Source organism: Melozone crissalis, unplaced genomic scaffold (assembly GCF_028551555.1).
Source record: "Melozone crissalis strain CALT ecotype California unplaced genomic scaffold, PUWL_Pcris_2 ptg000038l_1, whole genome shotgun sequence".
NCBI classification, from domain to species: Eukaryota; Metazoa; Chordata; class Aves; order Passeriformes; family Passerellidae; genus Melozone; species Melozone crissalis.
This window is the reverse complement of record NW_026535816.1, coordinates 5,459,407-5,478,071: the sequence shown is the minus strand read 5'-3', so window position 1 is coordinate 5,478,071 and position 18,665 is coordinate 5,459,407. Positions and strand designations below refer to the sequence as shown.

General features: G+C 40.9%; 1 protein-coding gene across 3 annotated transcripts in view; it reads right to left on the bottom strand.

Annotated features, from left to right (window-relative positions):
- The window catches only part of GALNT18 (polypeptide N-acetylgalactosaminyltransferase 18), a 217,089-nt gene that overhangs the window by 39,726 nt on the left and 158,698 nt on the right, over positions 1 to 18,665 (bottom strand). For all 3 annotated transcript variants that reach the window (XM_054283714.1, XM_054283712.1, XM_054283713.1), the window contains 2 exons: positions 16,116 to 16,253; positions 8,646 to 8,741 (listed from right to left, as the gene is read on the bottom strand). In XM_054283714.1, coding sequence (XP_054139689.1) covers positions 8,646 to 8,741; positions 16,116 to 16,253 — 234 coding nt within the window. The remainder of the gene's footprint in view (positions 1 to 8,645; positions 8,742 to 16,115; positions 16,254 to 18,665) is intronic.

The window sequence follows — 18,665 nt, the reverse complement described above, 5'->3', positions numbered from 1 at the left end:
TTTATTTGCTTTTTCAAACACATGTCTTCTGTGCCACTGGCCAAGCTATCTTTGACTCTCCTGTTGCCTCTATCTGCTTAAAGGACAAGTCATTTCTTAATCAGAAAAATACTTGGCCTTTTTTTTTTCTTAGAGCCTTCTTGGCTCTAAGTTCTGAAGTAATTCAAGTTCTTAATACTCTTCCTCACAGCACTTAAAAGAATTGAACTACTTTTTGAATTCTTGTTTTTTCACTTCAGGTCAGGTCCTGAAACCTCAACATCAAGATTAGGGCTTTAGCCAGATCACTAATTTCACCTTACAGTGGTGTTTTCCTTTTTCATTATTCATGCTCACCTTCAGCAGTAAGTCTATGCACTAGGGAAGAATACAGATTTCAGAAGCATATAAGACATTTTAAAGTTCTTTTTCATTCCAGACCATTCTATTGAAACAAAGATAAAATTTCTTCAAAACAAAACCATTTCTCCAAGGCTACAAAAATTCTATATGCTTCCAAATGAGAAAATCAATGTTACTCTTAGGAAAAAAAAGATTATTTTTCAACTCTTTCATTTCACCATGGTTGGAGTTTCAATTCCAAGTGATCAGTTCTCTCAATTCTCACAGGTACACACAATGTTTTCACACTATGGTTTTGAACACAAAAATAAATAAGCAAAAATATCCATTCCATTATTTTCAAATTGAGGGATGTAAAAAAAATTCCCTCTGATACAGAATAATGCAGTTCTACAGCTTTTTCCCTCTGCTTTTGTTTTCAACCAGTGAAGTGTAACATACAAAAGACCTATCCCAGGTCTGCAAACCTGAAGAAGGACCTCTTGTGCTGATTCTTTTGAATTCCACTGTCTTTTAACGTCTGAACAGAAAATAGCATTCATTATGTCCGATACTTTCATAAAATGAAGAGCCAAGTTGGTCTCTGTCCTATTAGTTTAAAGTCTCTTATTCAGGTGCAAAATAAGAGTGTGCAAATCCCTCAGACCCATCAGATCTACACTCAAAAGCTACAAGTTCAACACCACTGATCTTTACCTGCCTACCTACCTACCTCTCTTATTAAGGTTGGAAAAGACTTTTAAAATTGAGTCCAACTGCAAAATTAATGCTACTACAGCAAGTACGGAAAAAAATCACTCATGGCAAAGGGCTCAGTATAAAACTGCTCCAAACCCAGGAATCAGATAAACAGATTTTCCCTCTGAAACTTTGCACTGAAGAAAATAATGAGAATTTGGCCAGAATCAAACATAAGGGAAAAATACTTTAAAAAAAAGGAAGTATTATATAATGTGAAATATCTTCATCCACAACACATCCCCAAGAAGAAAGCGTTGCACTGCCTATGCTACGCAAATAAGGACTGGTTGGATTTGGAAGCCTTTGAAACTTTTCTGTAGCTCCCTGATGTACCTGATGTCATATATTCTAAAGAGGCTGCAGCTTTGAATTAATCTTCTCAGGTATACATAGGAAAACTCAACTTTGAAAAAGATTGCAAAAAATTAACACCAGATTTTGCTTCCCTTGCAAACAAGGTCACAATTCCTATTAACTTTACCGTGATCAAAACCAGGATTTATGCACTAAAAGAAATCAGCAGAAATATAAATAGACTTAATAAACTACTCAGCAGGAATGTCTTATATAAGACATTAATTGCTACAACAATTTACAGAATATGTTTAAAATAAAAAATATAATCTAATAATGCTGATAACCATGCTTGCCAGGCATGGCAATGACTCTCTACATTATCTTCTATTACCTGGGCATCTACCAAACCAAGAAACCTAGATTTGGCAGGGGAGGGAAGGCTATTTATTGTGGAAAAGCATCCTTGTTCCCAGAAATCAAGTATGTACATAAAAGTTTGAGTTAGGCCCAATGCTTAGATCATTCCACAAGAGTTCATAAAAAAGGCAAAGGACAGCCTGTAGGACAACATCAGCTGGCAGTGCTGTCGGATGCTGCCCCTGGAAGAAGAGGAGCACGTACCCTGGGAGTCAGAGTGCCCAGCCAGGCTGCCTCTCTGCACAGGAATAATGACAGACTCACGTTGGCTGGACAAAGAGGGCAGTGTGCAAATCCCCCAGATCCACACTCAGAAGCTAAAGATTCAACACCATTGATCTTCACCTGCAATGAAAAACTCTCTCATTGAGTCTGGAAAAGAAGGTTCAGACATCCAGTCCAACTGCAAACCCAACACTGCTACACAAGGACTTGCTCGGTTCACGGTCTGACTGCTCACTGAAAAAGTACCTGGCCCAGGATAGAACTGGATGGTTTGTACAGCTCAGGTCTGTACAGCTCAGTCGGTACAGCATGAGACTCTTAATCTCAGGGTTGTGGCTTTGAGCCCCACGTTGGGTGCCAGCTGTAAGAGTGTCATGCCTGGCTGGGCTGTTCAGGTCCACTCTAGCTAGCTATGGACCCCAGCCCACACGAAGGACAAAAGGCAAAAGATGAGAATTGCTCTTCCCCACATAGGGACAAATGTCCTCAGTTTATTGACTTGATGGGAGACACCAGATCAGGCAACGTCCCAGATAGAAAAGAGAGCGTCCCCTTCCTGCGGGGGGATTTTGAGCAGAGGGGAAGGGGGGCAGAGGAAGGGGGCAACAGCCAGTGGGACACAAGTGAGGAGGGGTGAGGAGAGGGGTAAACCACAGAGAGACCACCAACACTGACACTTGGGGGCTGGCGGGGAAGGGAAAAATCATGTATTGATGGGACACAAATCATGTGAACAGTGCAAATTACCAAACACCCAGTGCAAACAACTAAATAATTATTTAGTGCAATACAACAGCCCTCTGAGGGTCTGCACACATGAAAGGATCATCCTCAAGTGTTACAGCGCCTGAGTGGGTCGCTGCTGGTGAGAGAGAGACGGTGAATCTTGTTGCTTGATCAGAAGGCTGGATTTATTGATATATGATATAAAATACATTATGACTATACTAAATAGAATAAAGAGAGAAGTTTCAGATGCTTGCTAAGCTAAGAATAGAATAGAAAGAATCTAAAACAAAGTTGTGCCCAGGGACTCGGTCCCCTGGCTTGCTCTTGTGATTGGCCCTCAATTATAAACATACAAACATGAGCCAATCAAGGTGTCCCTGTTACATTCCACAGCAGCTGATAACAATTGTTTACATTCTTCTTCTGGGGCCCTCAGCTTCCCAGAAAATGCAGAAATCTGAAAGAAAGGATTTCTGTGAAAAAATGTCTGCGACACTCAAGGAAGTGATGGCCCAGCTCAGCCTAACATGTTGGAAAGAAGTGGTGCTGTCAGGTCAGGCTGCCCTGTACAGAGCTGCTGAACGCATCGAACATTTGCCTCAAGACAAACGTGAACAGCAACCCTGAGTTTTTGTATAACTGAGAGCTGTTCAGCAGCTGCTGTGCTCCCTTTTACTGCCTATAAAAGGCTGCCTGAAATGTTTTTATTGTAGACACTTAATTTTCAAGGCAGTGATTTTTTCAACTCTGAAGGGCCAGTCATTGATCCATCTGCAGGTTTTGTTGTTTTCTCCCTTATTCCCTGACAGTCTGCATCTGTTGCATGTCAGGCCTTCTGGTAAACTATTTTCTTGCACTGAGTCTCAGTTTGCAGTAATTATGTGTTTTACACACACACTTAACAAACTTCTAAATAACAGAAGATATTTTCTGAAATGTATGAAAAATATCTGTGTATGAACAATCACCATGCTAAGAGATTTGATAGAAAACATAGCTTTTATAAAAATATATATTATAAACACTTTAAAAGAAGCATTCATGAACTGTACAAAAAGAGTTTACAAGTTTCTGGGGGTTTTTTGCAACTACACGCTAGCATACTCCCAGTACTTCAGACACTGTGCTTAGAATACATTATGCTTTGAGGTCAGAGTCCTGTACAGTGTGAACTGGCACAGCTTTATGTGTGGCAGGACTCTCCTCCACTGCCTTGAGTGCAGATGCAGTAATTCATATCAGGCACTGCTGTAGTCCCTGGTGTGAGTTCCGCAATCTCTTGCAAGAATATGAAATTATATAAATAGGTGTCCCTTCTCACCTGCATTTCTTTTCTAGTGACACTCCCCATTTAGTCTTCTGACCCTGGTCCTCAACCTGAATTCCTCAAAACCTAACTGGTTTCTATTGACTTTCACATTGCTGCATGAGCTTTGGGGTTTAACTGCTTATAAATTGAGAATTATAAGAGCCAGAAGCTATTGAACAAGGGAACAGAACTGCCCATTATCCCCTCTGTCACAAGCAATTTTCAAAGTAAATCTCTACTTAAAATATCACTTCATTGATCGATGCTACTTATTTATTGTATAATAAAGTCTCTAATAATGTGGTATTTCATTCTCATAAAAGAATCTTTTAAACTATCATCAGGAGCAGTTTTAATGCAAGTGACATGTTGTCATCAGCCTGCCTTCAAGATTACAAACCTGGTTAAACAGCAGTCTTCAACAACAACAAACAACTAGGCTCAGGCAGATCCCAGAACCAGGAAAGCAGTCAGGCCTGGGGCATGTATTTACTGCAACTACAACAACCATCTTTTCCATGCAGAACAGGGGCACAGCAGGAAATAGATCTTCTAAGACTTAAATGTAGGACTGAATTGTTGCTTTACTTTAACAAGTTCAGGAATTAAACCACTACCTTTATCCTCTTCTATATGAACCACATAAAAAAATAAACCTCAGCAAAACCCCCAGAGCCTCACATGAACTTTATGTTTTAGTTACTGTTTTGCCCGAACTGTTCTCCTGCCTTCACATTTATCTCCTCACTGCCACCTCATCTCTCAGTTTTCCTGATTCCCTTAATCATCACTCTGATGGAAGCTGCTGTGTTTTCCCTCTGAGCTGATCTTATGTGATAAAAGGAACATGATTTCCACCATCACTAAACAGTGTATTAGGAGCCTGGTTTAACTCCTGTAGTTAGATATTTTACCATGCTGCATTTGCTTTTTTGGCTGTTTCAAGAGTTGCAAAAGCCAGGTTTTGTCCAGCTGTGCTAAGCAGCTGCACCACAGGAGAGCCTTGATATGGCAGGCTAACACAGACACTGAAAGCTCCTTACAGTGGCCAGCAGCACATCAGAGGTACCTAAACCACCTGATGACCTTGGTCTGTGCACATCTAACAGCTGCCTGGCACTGTGGTGGCTGGAGGTGTGATGGTGATGTTCCTGCAGATGAGTTGGGGAGTTATGCCAACACTCTGTGCAGCTGTACAGATGGAGCAGAAATTACAGTGCTGGTTTGGGCAGAGACTGTCTAAAGGCAGGAATGGAAAGATGTGATTCTTAGGGAGAAATACTCTTCAGCAAAAGAACTGGGAGGATGAGCTACTTAGCCATGTTCAGATGCCACCACTTGGACAAGGATCCTCTCAGCAGAAACTCTAATTATCTGGGCAGCATTTTGTAATGAATTCATTCTTACCAAAGGTAAAGGAATAGCAATTCTTCACTTAAATTCATGTGGGTGCATTGCAGGATCATCACCGTTTTTGTCTTTTCCACCAGTCAAGCATTCAAGGTGCTGCACTCAGTGAATGGTACTGTAACTCCTGAAGTGTCCAGGCTGGGGACTGGGACAAAATACAGCTGCCACAGAAGGCACCCTCTGAACATGAAGGGAGGTAGGAAACACACCTAAGCACAGATTGCAGTTTTTCAAATACCTTCTGTCTTTTCAGGCCCAGCCAAACACCCTGCTGTGAGGAATTCTTTGACATTAGTAGTATCAGAGGACTACAGAAATGGACAGATTATATTTTGATTTTCTATTCCATCTTAGTATTTAAGCACACATAAGATGTGCATCAGTTTATCTGTAGAATGGAAGTATGAAATAAACACAGTTATAAAGCATTCAAAGATACTGGCAGGAATGAACTGTGAATATGCCAATGCTACTGACAGTAGACACAGAGTGGACTGTGGAAAGGTTTGGAAATCTGAATCACAAAAGTTTTAGCATCACTAATCCTGATTCTATTTAAAATGAAACAGAAACACCACGGGAAAATACACTGCTGATCATTTAATTGCAATATTTTAGGATATTTTCTACTGTTTTTAATTATGAAGCTATACGTGATGTTTTGATACTGTCTAAAAATAAAACAAGCATGGAATTTTAATATCAGGTATGCAGTTCCCTTTTTACTGACTTTGATGATTTCTTTCCTATATAAAACATATTAAAAGGAAACAGTAGCTGTACCTATGACTGTAAAACAATTCCTTGATGTCAAACATCTTATCTAAGCCACTTCTCATGCAAAAAGATGAGAATTCAAAAACATCTGAAAGCAGCTAGTGGAGGAAAAAAAAGAAATTATCCAAGTTAGAAGAGAGGCTGTGGTAGTAACTAATAATAGCAACTTAACTACATGTGAGGGAGTGGTTCCTGGCAGTCAGATATATTATTGCACATCTAGATGCAAGTGTGCCAAGTGGTGGCAGCAATAAAACTGTAAATGGAATAGCCACAACAGAAAAACTTTGCATCTGAGCTAAGAAGAGCATCACCCAAACACTCAACCAGCCAGTCCTGAATCAGGGCACTAATCTGTTTTTGTAAGGACTGCCAGGTAGGAAAAGTAACAGCATTTCCCCACTACTAGAATAAAATTAACATCTTACCGGTATCTTTTGTGCTATTGGTGAGATCACTAAGATTAAAAGGAATATTTATACAAATATTTCCAATATATAATAGAAAAAGTACATGGCTGGGCTGCAGCTCAGCCTAAGCAAGGGATGCAACATCGCAGTGGAAATCTCATAGGAGTATGCTGAGTGATGTTCGTTCTTTCCCTCTCAATACCATAATCCCTAATACAGAAAAAGTCTAATTCTCTTTTGAAAAAGTTCTCTGTCATTACTGAGATCTCACCCAAATATGTGCTCTTTTGGATGTTGTTTTTAACATTAGTTACAAAATGAAATACACAGTAATGGGGAGGAGACACCGCATTTTAATTATGAAGGAGCAGAGTCTTGTCTAGAAAAGCTCCCCTTGTCTCTTTCCCCTCACTCATTTGTTTGCTGCTATCTCATTTGTACAGAACTTGAGCTGACATTCAAAGGTAGTTCTTTATCTGGTGAATACTGCACTGTGCTAATTGAAGTGACTTTTGTTATTGTTCGTTGCCTCTCAACTGTAATTAAGGTTTCTAACTGGAATTTACAGGCATGCCTGCAGCGTGTTGTTCTCACAGATGAGGTGCCAGGAGAGTTATGGTGCCCTGCCAGGAGATGAGGAATAAAGGCTCTGGCCCAGGGGTGAATTGCACAGCTCCTTTGCAAACACTGAGGACTGTCTTGCAAAGCTCCTGCAGGCAAACAGTGGCTCCCACATCATGATGTGACAAATAAGGCACAGTCCATCCAGTGAGTGAGTCTGATGGATGGGATTTTCAGGTATTTCTGGCTTCATCATCCATAATTTACTCAAGCACGATGCTGTTAGTGATCAGTATGAAAGGTTTTCGGTGGAGGGAGCCAGTGCAGAAGAGACCTGCAGCACGTGCAGCTGGACAGGGCTGCAGAGAATCCTATCTGCAGCTCACCCAGCCCATGCTCCCAGTTCACTATGGGGCCCAGGGGACAAGGCCACCCTGCTGCTCTGTGCTTATTTCTGAGATACTGTGAGGATTCGTTTGCTGTATAGTCGGATCAGGTAACCGACAACTCCTGGGTACAACCACATTCCATTACTCCACAGGGTCCTTTCAAGAAAGCAAATATAAAATGTAGTCACGTTGAAAAATCATTCAAACTGGAGGGATTTTTCAGTTTCTCTGGTCACTCCCACATTTTCTTTACATAATTTATGCACATGTTACTTTTAAGGTTAAGTAATCTGCCCATCTGTCTTTGACAACCATGTTCGAGACCATGCAACATTATTTTTCCTGTCAAGATTTGCCTTGAAACCCTTTCACTTAAGCCCTTAACTGGGGAGACACAGGTCGTAACCATCTTGTCTGCCAAGTCAGTAAATCCAGCTGTTATGTAGGAAGATGGAAAGGTTTTTGCAATTTGAGCCAAAGAGTCTTTGGCACATACTACAGTAACAGAACAACAGCAGAGAAAGAAAAAAAGGAGATTTATAAGAGGGGTTTTCACAAGAACAGGGTTTGGGATTTGACACAGCTGTATGGTGTGAAGAAGGTGGCTCTGCATTTCACATTTATGTAAATGACACAGTAAATAAAGTAAAAAAGCAGGCATCTTCAGATAATGCATAAATAAACTCTGAGTATACCTATGCATGTATGCAAAATGTTTTAAAATGCATTGCTTCATTCATATGACATATGCACAGTTTACATAAGGATCAGAAATGAAAGCTTTTATCAGCAAATATGGGTTAGTGCTGACTCTCATATTCCTTAAATTCTTTCAAAATTAATGAATCAACTTCCTTGTCAAAGCATTATTATACCACAGCTTCTCAATTTGCAGCAGAAATAATGCTGCCTCTAAAAGAGCTACTAAACATCTTACCAAGGGTTTGTTGCAGGAAAACAATGACAGGTACAAGGTGGTTCCTCCCACACAATCTGCTAACAGCAGCAGCAAAATCAGAGATCATTAGACAAACTAACCTGTGGTGTCATTCCGTGGCAGATATACATGATTGGGATATTCTCTGTGTCTGGCCCTTGATCAAGGCACAAATCACTTTTCAGGGAATTCTGCAGCTGAAACAAACAGAAGGAAAACGAAATCAAGCAAGTTTTATATGAGAAAAAGGTGGTGTGATTACTTTCTTTTCTTTGAGAAAATAAATTGTATGTAGTTGAGGAAGGAAATATGCAAAATTAAAATATGTTACAGTGAAGATCTTGAACAGAAAGCATCTGGACTAAATACTTCCTTGCAGATAATCTAGCACCACTGATTTCAATAATGTTGCACAAAGTTTCAGGCAGGGTGTACTTCAAAAAGCCTTCAGAGATAGCAATAATTTTTTGATATGTGTTTTAAAAATATTTAATCTCTGGTACACACTATAGAGAGAACCTGAATATATCCTGCTGAGCAAGATAGATGAGGTATTAAATAGCTTTTAAGAACCTCTATGAGAATCTTCTGATTTCTGCAAATAATTCTAAAAACTGCTTTTTTCAGCTGACATCTGGAGACTTCAGGGCAATTGTTATGCACCAGCTCCCCTGATTATTCTGGGCTAACCCACGCACAGCAATGAACAGACTGCAAAGTACTTGGCCCTGGTCAGCACAAAGCACTGTGAAAAACCTAGGCTATGCTGAGACAGAGTTTTCTAATAGTGAAGTACTAAATTAATGAGCACAGAGAGCTGGGAGGTCTGTTCAGAGTGTGAGGACAAAGATGTGGGCTGCATACCCATGGATGTGCATAAAGGTGTTCAGTGGTGTTAGAGTGGCTCAGAGAACAGGGGACAACTGCCTGATGGAGTGGAGATGTGGTTTGCAACCACCTGTAATTAGCTGGGCAGTTCTGGTTTGGTTTCTTTTGAGGAAATCAAATTAATATCTTTAGAAAGGAAGCCTGGAGCTGCATGTAACAAGAGTGGACAAATCAGAGGCTGAAGCCAGGCAATAAATAAAATCAAAACCATCAACTCATCTCTACAAGACTTCCAACTCTAAATCCAGTAATGGACAGGATGCATCTCAACACTGGAGAGAAAATATGCATGAGGTATAAATACTGGCATTACTCTCAAAAATTAAAGCCTTGAGCATTACATAAAATCTTCTCTGTCAAAGCTTTCTACTTCTTATTCATAATGTCAGCATAGCCATGACTCTAATCACAAACAGATGTCTAAGCACCCCCTCTATCCAAACCAATGATAAATATCAGCCTTATTAATTCATGCCTGGGTCTACCATTACCTGTGAGAAATGACCTCACATTTAAAATTCCAAAGGTTTATTAAACCTTAACAAATACAACAAATGACTGAATAATGAGAAAGCACAGCACTGGGAGTGTGGAACTAAACCACCACGTGCTCCCCCACAAAGTGGCTGGCTCCACCTTTACACCACTGCTTTTCCATCAGGTAGCCCTGGCCCTCCCAAAGTCTGTCAGTCAATTCTTCACTGTCCATCCTCTCTGTGAGAGGAATAGCAGATTTGTCTTTCCAAACAAGCTGTGGGTCTGCTGGTAGGTAAAACTAGCACTGGGAGATAAAAGAAACAATGGGAAGGATCCCACTGATTGATGGATGGAAAAAGATATTTGCTTTTACAAATAAACTCTAGGTTTGCTGAGAAATGAAATTAGACATTGAAAGATGAAAGAAACAATGGGGTGGAAAATCCCCTAAATTCCATAAGAATTAAAAACTAAAAGGCAGGGTTGTACATTAGAGGGAAATCTTTGGTATCAGGCATATCGGGGAGTCTGAACCTCTCAAGTACCTCAGCCAATGGGGAATGAGAGAAGGGAAATATGGGAAATTGGGATAAAAAGGAGGCTGCATCCTCCAAAAATTTGAAAGATGCCAGGGGAATGCCCTGTGGCCTCTCCCTTTATTTGAATAAAGTCAAAGGACTCCTCTGTCTCCTTTTTGGACATAAACCTCTGGTGTTTGTGGATTAATTTCCCTAACATTTTCCAAACCTCTTCCATCAACTCCAATCCTAACGCTTGTCCTGGTGTGAATGTTATAAACTTTTCCACAACAATCCCCATAATAAAGGAAGCAAAAAACCAGAAACAAAGCAGCTACTGACCTGTTAACTAATAGTGCTGTTTCAAAATCTGAGCCCCAGATTCTGAGGAACAATCACTTTACAAAATCTAGTGGCTTTGCGGCAACCAACAATTAACCTGAGTAATGCAATTTTGGCCTACCAAGACTTAATTTTAAAAACAATACAAAATATAACAGACAATCCCTGTGCTGAAACCCAGAAATAATGATTGTTACACTGAATACAACAACTTTTGGCCCAGTGACATTGCTTTCTTCTAAATAGGAGGGTACTGCACAATTTAGAAAGAAGTTTGCTTTCCAAATATTTACTCTGCTAGCAATCCCAACCCTAGCTATATTCCACAGCATAAGCTAGACCTGAATGTTGCACCTATTTTCCTAACTCTCACAAAACACGAGGAAATGTAGGATTTAGGAAATAAATATGTGGGGTGTCTCTGTAGGTACATATATCCTAGCCTTTACCCCCATTCTGACAGCTTTTTCAATTACTCAGGATTTTTTAAAATTGATGATAATGCTATAGTAGCAGTATGTATTTTCTAAAAAAAATTTTAAAAAATGAAACCAGTTGATGAATGGAAGCATTTAGAGAATCAGAAAGCAGCTGACGTGCTTTGAAATATCACACCTTTCCCTGTTGTAAGACGTGCAAGCAAACAGCAAAGCAGACACAAAAGAAGATCAGACATCCAAGTGATTGTTTTACTAGGAGGATAGGGGCACTTAATCTTGTGTCATACAACAGTATTTCATAAAACAGTAAGCTGTGTATTTCACAATATGTGCCTTCTTTATCTGTTGTCATAGTTGTCCACTACTTCCTCTGTGATGGTACAAACAGGGCCTGCTCCTCACATCTCTCTCAGCTGATGATAATCATGTCTATTATTGGGCAGTACCTAAATCACAGGATCATAGAATGGCTTGGGTTGTGTTGAGGGTTGGGTTTCTTCTGTTCTTTCTTTCTTACCTGTGAAATTTCTTCCTACTGAGTTGCTAAGAAGCACTGATGGCTGGGTGCTTGAGAGGAACTCCTTTGGTTTTGGGGAGTTTCTCTGGGGGGCAGGCAGAGATACCACGATGTGAAAAATGTGTATTTTACAATTGGCTTTTTGCAAATATTAAAATGATTATTATATGTGTTATGTTAGAAAGTTATGCTGTATTAATTTTCTTAAGTAGCGTATTAAATATAGTTTTAGGTTATAACATAGTGTTAAAATAAAAACTATCCTATCTAGGATACTTTTTCTAAAGAGAGGACTCGCACTGAGATAGCAGCCACAGGACACCTGAATCTTTCAGAGAAAGGGAATTTATTGCCCCATTATCAGAAGAAATGAACTACTTCCTGCCTCGCTCAGCCCTGAAGACACCGTCAGGATTCAGAGGAAGAAGCTGACACTGCCCAGACAGAATCCTGTGTTTGAATGGAATTTATGCATCATGGATGAGGTGTATGAATATGCAACAGGTTATTGCTTTTAAGGGTTAATGCTCTGCTAACGTGGGTCCTTTTTCAGGCTTATTTTGCCCAGAAAAGGTACCTGGACTGTCCCTAACTCTTTGTTTCTACTGTCTCATAAATTCTAATTGCCCAAACTATTATTACTCTAATTATATTGCTATTTTAATAACCATTTTATTACTAATAAACTTTTAAAATTTTAAAAACAAGTGATTGGCGTTTTTCACACACAAGAATGGGGACAGGTGAAAAGAGACAGGCTTGGGGGCAGCTGTTCTCTTGCTCTCTGGCATCAGAAGAGGATGGCCAGGCTGTTGCTAACTGCGAGGAGAACTCACCAGTACTGCTGGAGATCAGCTCTGAGGGACTGATCACCACCTGCTTGTGTGCCCCAGGAATGCTGAACCTCGCGTGCCCCAGGAATGCTGAACCTCACTTCTCCCTGCCCTGCTTGGAGCCAGTCTGCCGCTGCCCCCTGTCCTGGGGTGATGTTGTGATTCTTGTATCCCCATCCATGTGTTCTGTTTGTGCTGGATATCATGTTCTGTGCCTTCAAGACTGGCTCTGACGAGCGAATGTTTTGTTTTGGTTTTGCTATCAGCCTCTCCCCTACGGCTGGCGGGACACACAGACAGGGCAGTGCATGGTGCTGCTTTTGCTTTTCGCTTTGCTCTTGCTTCTGCTTTGCTCTTGTTTTTGCTTCTGCTCATTAGTTAGTTTAGCTAAGCAGTCCAAATTTTCCATGGACTGTTTCTCCTTTCCCTTTTTTGGGCCTACTCGAGCCTGCTCCGCACTGGGCCCGGGGAACACCGAGAGTTTGCACCGTGTGGCCCAGCGGGGCCTGCTCTGGGGAGCAGCTGCCCCAGCGCCGAAGGGACTGATAACAGAGCAACCACCCCCAACTGAGAATTCCTCAATTTGTCATCTTTTTCAGAGTGGTGAAAGAGTAATGTCATCTGGTATTGTTCATTCTGTGTGCTGGGGGTGCTGTGCCTGTTAAATAAACAGGTTCTTTCCACTTCTCTCCAAGGAAACCTTCCCAAACCCACTGGAGGGAGGGCTGTGTGGGTTTGCTTTCTGGAGGGGCCCCCTTTGGAGGCTTTCTCCCACATTTGCCCTAAACCAGCACACCCTGCTGTTTGCTGGGTACTGCTGTGGGTTTCTGCACGCCACAGCCGCACCCTGAGCCTGGCCCACATGTCCCTGCAGTTCCACCTTCCACCAAACTGCTAATCCTCCTCGCCCACCAGCCCATTCCTGTGATAGATGAGTGATGCAATGATTGACTCTCACAATTAATGGACAAATATCATGTATATAGGTTAAGAAAAGTTTTATAGATTTATAGTTATGCTGTACCCCCTCGCATGGCTATCAGGGGGCAGCTGGAGCTGGGACATCTGGGACGGCTGGCTTGTCATCACTATGGAACACCTGACCCCCAATCAGGATTTGAGGAAGAGATCTCCACCACTGGACAGTGAAGAAAGGGTTGATGGACAGAACTTTGGGAGGGGTTAAAGGGTTAAAAAGGGAAGACCTCCATTGTGAGGGGGCTGAGCACATGGCAGGGAAAAATCTTTTGCTCCCAGCACCGTAACCTTTCTTCTTTATTCAGTCTTCTGTTGTACTTTTGATAAGGTTTAATAAACCTTCCTAAACAATGAAAAGTGAGTAGCCATTTCTCACATTCCTCCTGGCTGTGAACAACACAGGGAACAGTGCCTGCAGTCAAGGAGACTGGTACTGGCTCCCTGGTTCTGTTTGTTGTTAAGGCCACATTTCTTGTTTTGTTTTGTCTCGATATAGATACTAGTAAAGAACTGTAATTTCCTATTCCCATATCTTTGCCTGAGAGCCCCTTTAATTTCAAAATTATAGTAATTCGTAGGGAGGGAGGGGGTTTGCATTCTCCATTCCAAGGGAGGCTTTCTGCCTTCCCTAGCAGACACACCTATCTTATAAACAAAAACAGGTCAGAAGACACATTAAAGATTATCTCATTCCAACTCCCTTCCACTAGACCAGGTTACTCAAAGACCCATCCACCCTGGTTTCAAACATCTCCAGGGACAAAGAGTCCATGATCTCTCTGGGCAACTTCTTCCAGTGCCTCACCACCCTTAAAGAATTTCTTCCAGATATCTAATTTAACCCTGCCTTTGTTCAGTTTAATGCCATTCCCTCTTGTTCTATCACTATACATCCTTGTGAAAAGTCCCTATCCAGCTCCCTTTAGCCCTTTTTAGGTACTGGATGGTTGCTTTAAGGTCTCCCTGAAGCTTTCTGTTCTCCAGGCTGACCACTGTGCTCAGTATTTCCGCAAAAAACTCTTCTTACTCTTTTTGGTTGATGAAAATCTCTCAGCAGAGTATAAAACCACTGTTGCTGATTTTCCTTTTGACTTGCACAATGTGAAGATGATCCTAAGATGAGTATTTCAGCTCTTCCACAACCCATCCTTTATTTATATTGTATCACTTCTACCTGTAAAGACTTTTTGTCCAGAGCTACCTACAAGCAGAACCATGCACTACTTAGCTGCTATGCCTCCTTCTCCTCAGGAAATCCCACACTTTATTGGATCACAGCATCACTGAGGGCAATTCCATGGTGTGTGGCAGAGGCTCCTTGCACGCAGGTGTGATTTTGGCATTGTTCTGAACTAATTTGGGAGGTAATCATTAAGTCATGCATTTAGCAATGACCTAAACCTTTGCTGGAAGTGCTTTTCTTGTATGACTGTATGAAAAACCAGCATGGTTATTTTAAGCTATTATCACAGGGGCCATGGAACTTCACAAGGTGTACCATCCCTTCATTTGCTGAAACACAGCAGCTGCTCTGTGGCACCCTCAGGGCTCTTCCAGAGCCATACTGGCCAACTGCACAGCTCAGTTTTCTGAAGACAAACCTTTCACTTAGCATGATCTGCTCTCACATTTTCTAATTAGGATTGTCTTACAAAAAGAAAAAATTAATTCAAAGTCATCAATTTTTGTGAAAATGACAGTGGAAGAGAATGTGAAAAGGTCATTTTCACGTAGTAGACCTACATCCTTGGTCTACTCCCTTATTATGGGCCTGTTTTAATTTACTCTGCTCATCTTCCATGCCATGCACACCTGCTCTCTCTGTTTGGGGCCCTGCCAGTTTCTGAGGGGCAAAAATTGCTTCTGCCTTAATTAGCACCATGCAACTCAAGCTTGATTGCAACACAGACAAGGGCACTACTGTCCCACAAGGAATTATGAGCCCACAATGCATGGATTTAGCTGCCCTTTCTGTTGGATGCAACATGATTCTTGAACCTCTCTAGTGGTGCTCTACATGGGTTAGCTATGTGAGATTGGGTTAACTTGGAATCTTAGTCTTTGATTGTGGTACCTGTTCTGGGGTGGATCAGGATTTCCCTTAAATGGCTACGTCTAATAAGAGAAAGCATCAGCCCTTAACAGTTGGATTTGATGATATTAAAGGTCTTTCTATCCTAAATGACTCCATGATTCTAAATTAAGATCTGGCTACAATCTTAAGAAGGTTGCAGTTGAAATACTGAGTCTATTTTGTGAATTACCCTGCTGCCACAAACCTGCCAGATCCAATGTGTCTGCAAAATCACACCTTGAGTATTTCTGTGTGGAATGCAAGCCATGAAACAAACAAACAAACAAACAACAAAAAATCAGAGGGGAAGGTAATGCTCAGGACATCTCAGCACAAATGACAGCAGAGCAGCTGTCTCTGTCAACTAACCATATTATTTAACCAGTGACTCCAAACTGATCTGCTTCTTTTACTTGAGTCAGGCATTGTCTTCATTAATTACTCCCACTATTACACCTTTTTCCCCCATGTTTGCACAACGGGAAATGTAAACAGGATCCTTACCACCCCATAGGCGACGGTATCTGAGTACATTCTCATTTCTGGATACACGCTGACAAGATACCACCTAAAGGTCTTGCACTGGAGCTTTTTCCTTAGGGCCTTCCTCTCTGAAATATCACCAATATCAATTCCAGAGTCCTGCACAGGAAACAAAGGGCAGAAAAAGCCGTAGAGACATCAGTGATACACTTCTGTGTAAACTACACACCCAGCACCTCCCTCACTGCAGAATCAGAGAATAAACTGAGTTGGCAGGGACCCATCAGGATTATCAAGCCCAACCCCTGGCCCTGCACAGCACCATCTCCAAGAGCCAAACATCATTTTGACTATGACAATAAACATATTTTTGTTGCGGAGTGAGTCTGTCACCCACATATACCCCAGGAGTGCCCCTGTTAAATATGACACAGTTCACCATGGCAGGGTCTCTTCCACAGTCTGCTTTGGTGAATGGCACTACTCCTGCTGACTCCAGTGGGGTTTAGATCCAGTTTCCAATGAATGTAAATGATGTTCTCCAATTTCCTGGCACTTTCCAAATCCAAAAGGAATTGGCAGTAAGTAGCAAGTTGCCCTAGAAGCATGGGCATTGCTGGTGTCCCACTGTAGCCTAATCAATAGTGTATGACACTTTCTGGCCATTTCTGAAGCCTGGATTACTGCTTGACTGCAAAATGGGAGCTCTGCTCACCTCTGCTCACCTCTCTGAAATAGCACTTATTAAAGTTCTTTTGTAATGTAAAAAGAGAAGTTGTTATTTTTGTTAAAAGCAAATGCTGAATATTCTCTCCCATAATTTTTATTCTCTTTTACATTTCTGGCTAACCTAGTTTCTACTTTTCATAAGAGCAGATCACAAAGCATGACTTTCATAAAGACCCTGCATATAAAAATCAATAATTTATCACATCAAAATCGCACAGCAGAAATTTTTAGAGATGGATCTAAGTGCAAATCTGTGGCTGCTCTTGACAGGAAGTAAAATGAGACATTTTGCTCCACGCTGTGCTCAATGAATTCTGCCTCAGAGCAAAACACAGGATAAATACATTTTCATAGGGAAATCTTATAATCTATCTCCTTAAACAACAGCCTTTACTGGGCCATGAAAACCCCAAAGATTTTGACAAGATTTAAAAAAACCACTGAAAGCACTGAATTTTCTTAGTTACACAAGAAAAAAGGAATCTGTGTAAGTATCTATATTTCTGAGCTGCTGAAACAACCACTGCATCCCAAAGCACTGAATTAATGCTAATATGGAACAACTATATTTTATTATGGAAGCATTTTCTAACTAAAGTAAAATCAACTTCTACTTTGGTAAAGAATGCTAAAAAGTAAGAAACAATGATCTGGCATTCACAAATTAGACATAACAATTTTAAAAATGGTGACTGCCCTTCTCAAGCCCTACATAATCTGTCAAACTTTATACAGAACTACTCCTAAAATGGCAATTTTTTTCTGAATTTTGCAGCAAATGACTAAATAAAGAGGCTGTAGTGTGCTGAAAGACAATCAATGGATCTTGTGAACAAGATCCTGGGATCAAGTGCTAAATTGGTCCACTGCCTCCCAAATCCTTTCTCATGCAACCCTGAAGGCACCAGTGCCTGTTCCCTCACAGCTCACAGTATAAGAAAGAGCATTAAGGGCCTCAGTAATCACATCCTTTCATGCAGCTGGAGAAGAAAAATAGCTCACATGTAGCACACTGGCTTTATCACCACCAATAAGAGAGTGTGTTCCCCAAAGCTGAGAATATGATGGGGAAAAAAACCCAACAAACAAAACCAGAAGCACAGGCAGAACACATGCAAAGCACAGTTCCTGATTCTGGGACTTGAAGAATCTTTCCTCTGGGTTTCAAGTGCTTTTCTGTATCTATTTATCCAAGTGTCAATGACGCAGAAGTCACCATGGCAGCAGAGGTCTCCATTTGAAGCCCTCAGTACTTCAGAGAGAAGCCCACAGAGATCCCAAGAGGGCAGTCACAGCACAATGCAAAATGCACCTCACTCCTTTGGATTTTTTATATTATTACTATTGTTATAATCATTATTATTATTACTAGTGCCCAAATACTAAAACCTTTGGAAACATCTGATTTCTCAAAGATCTAGGAATTCTTCCATGGAAAAAATCAGGTCCCGTGTTTAACACTTTGGAATAACATATTTCATGGAAAGTCCTGACTATTGTAACTAAATACATTTCTATTACCTACATAGTCCATGACCAGTATTCATTAGCTTCCAGATAGAGAATTGCTCCTGTAATTGTCCAGCTGCAACTTACCTTTGCATCCTTTATTAATTTGTTCTCTAATTGCATTCAGATCTCAAATTTGCACAAGATTAAGCAACACCACCATCACCTCTGGATGAATATGATGCAAATCGGTGTATAGTGCTGTACATGCTTGTTAGCAAAAGGAATTTCTAAATTTTGTGTTAATGTTCTGTTTGCAAGTCAAAAAATGAAAACTTGGATCAATCAATGAAGATGAACCAGTCTTCAAGAAAATAATTAACAATATGAAAT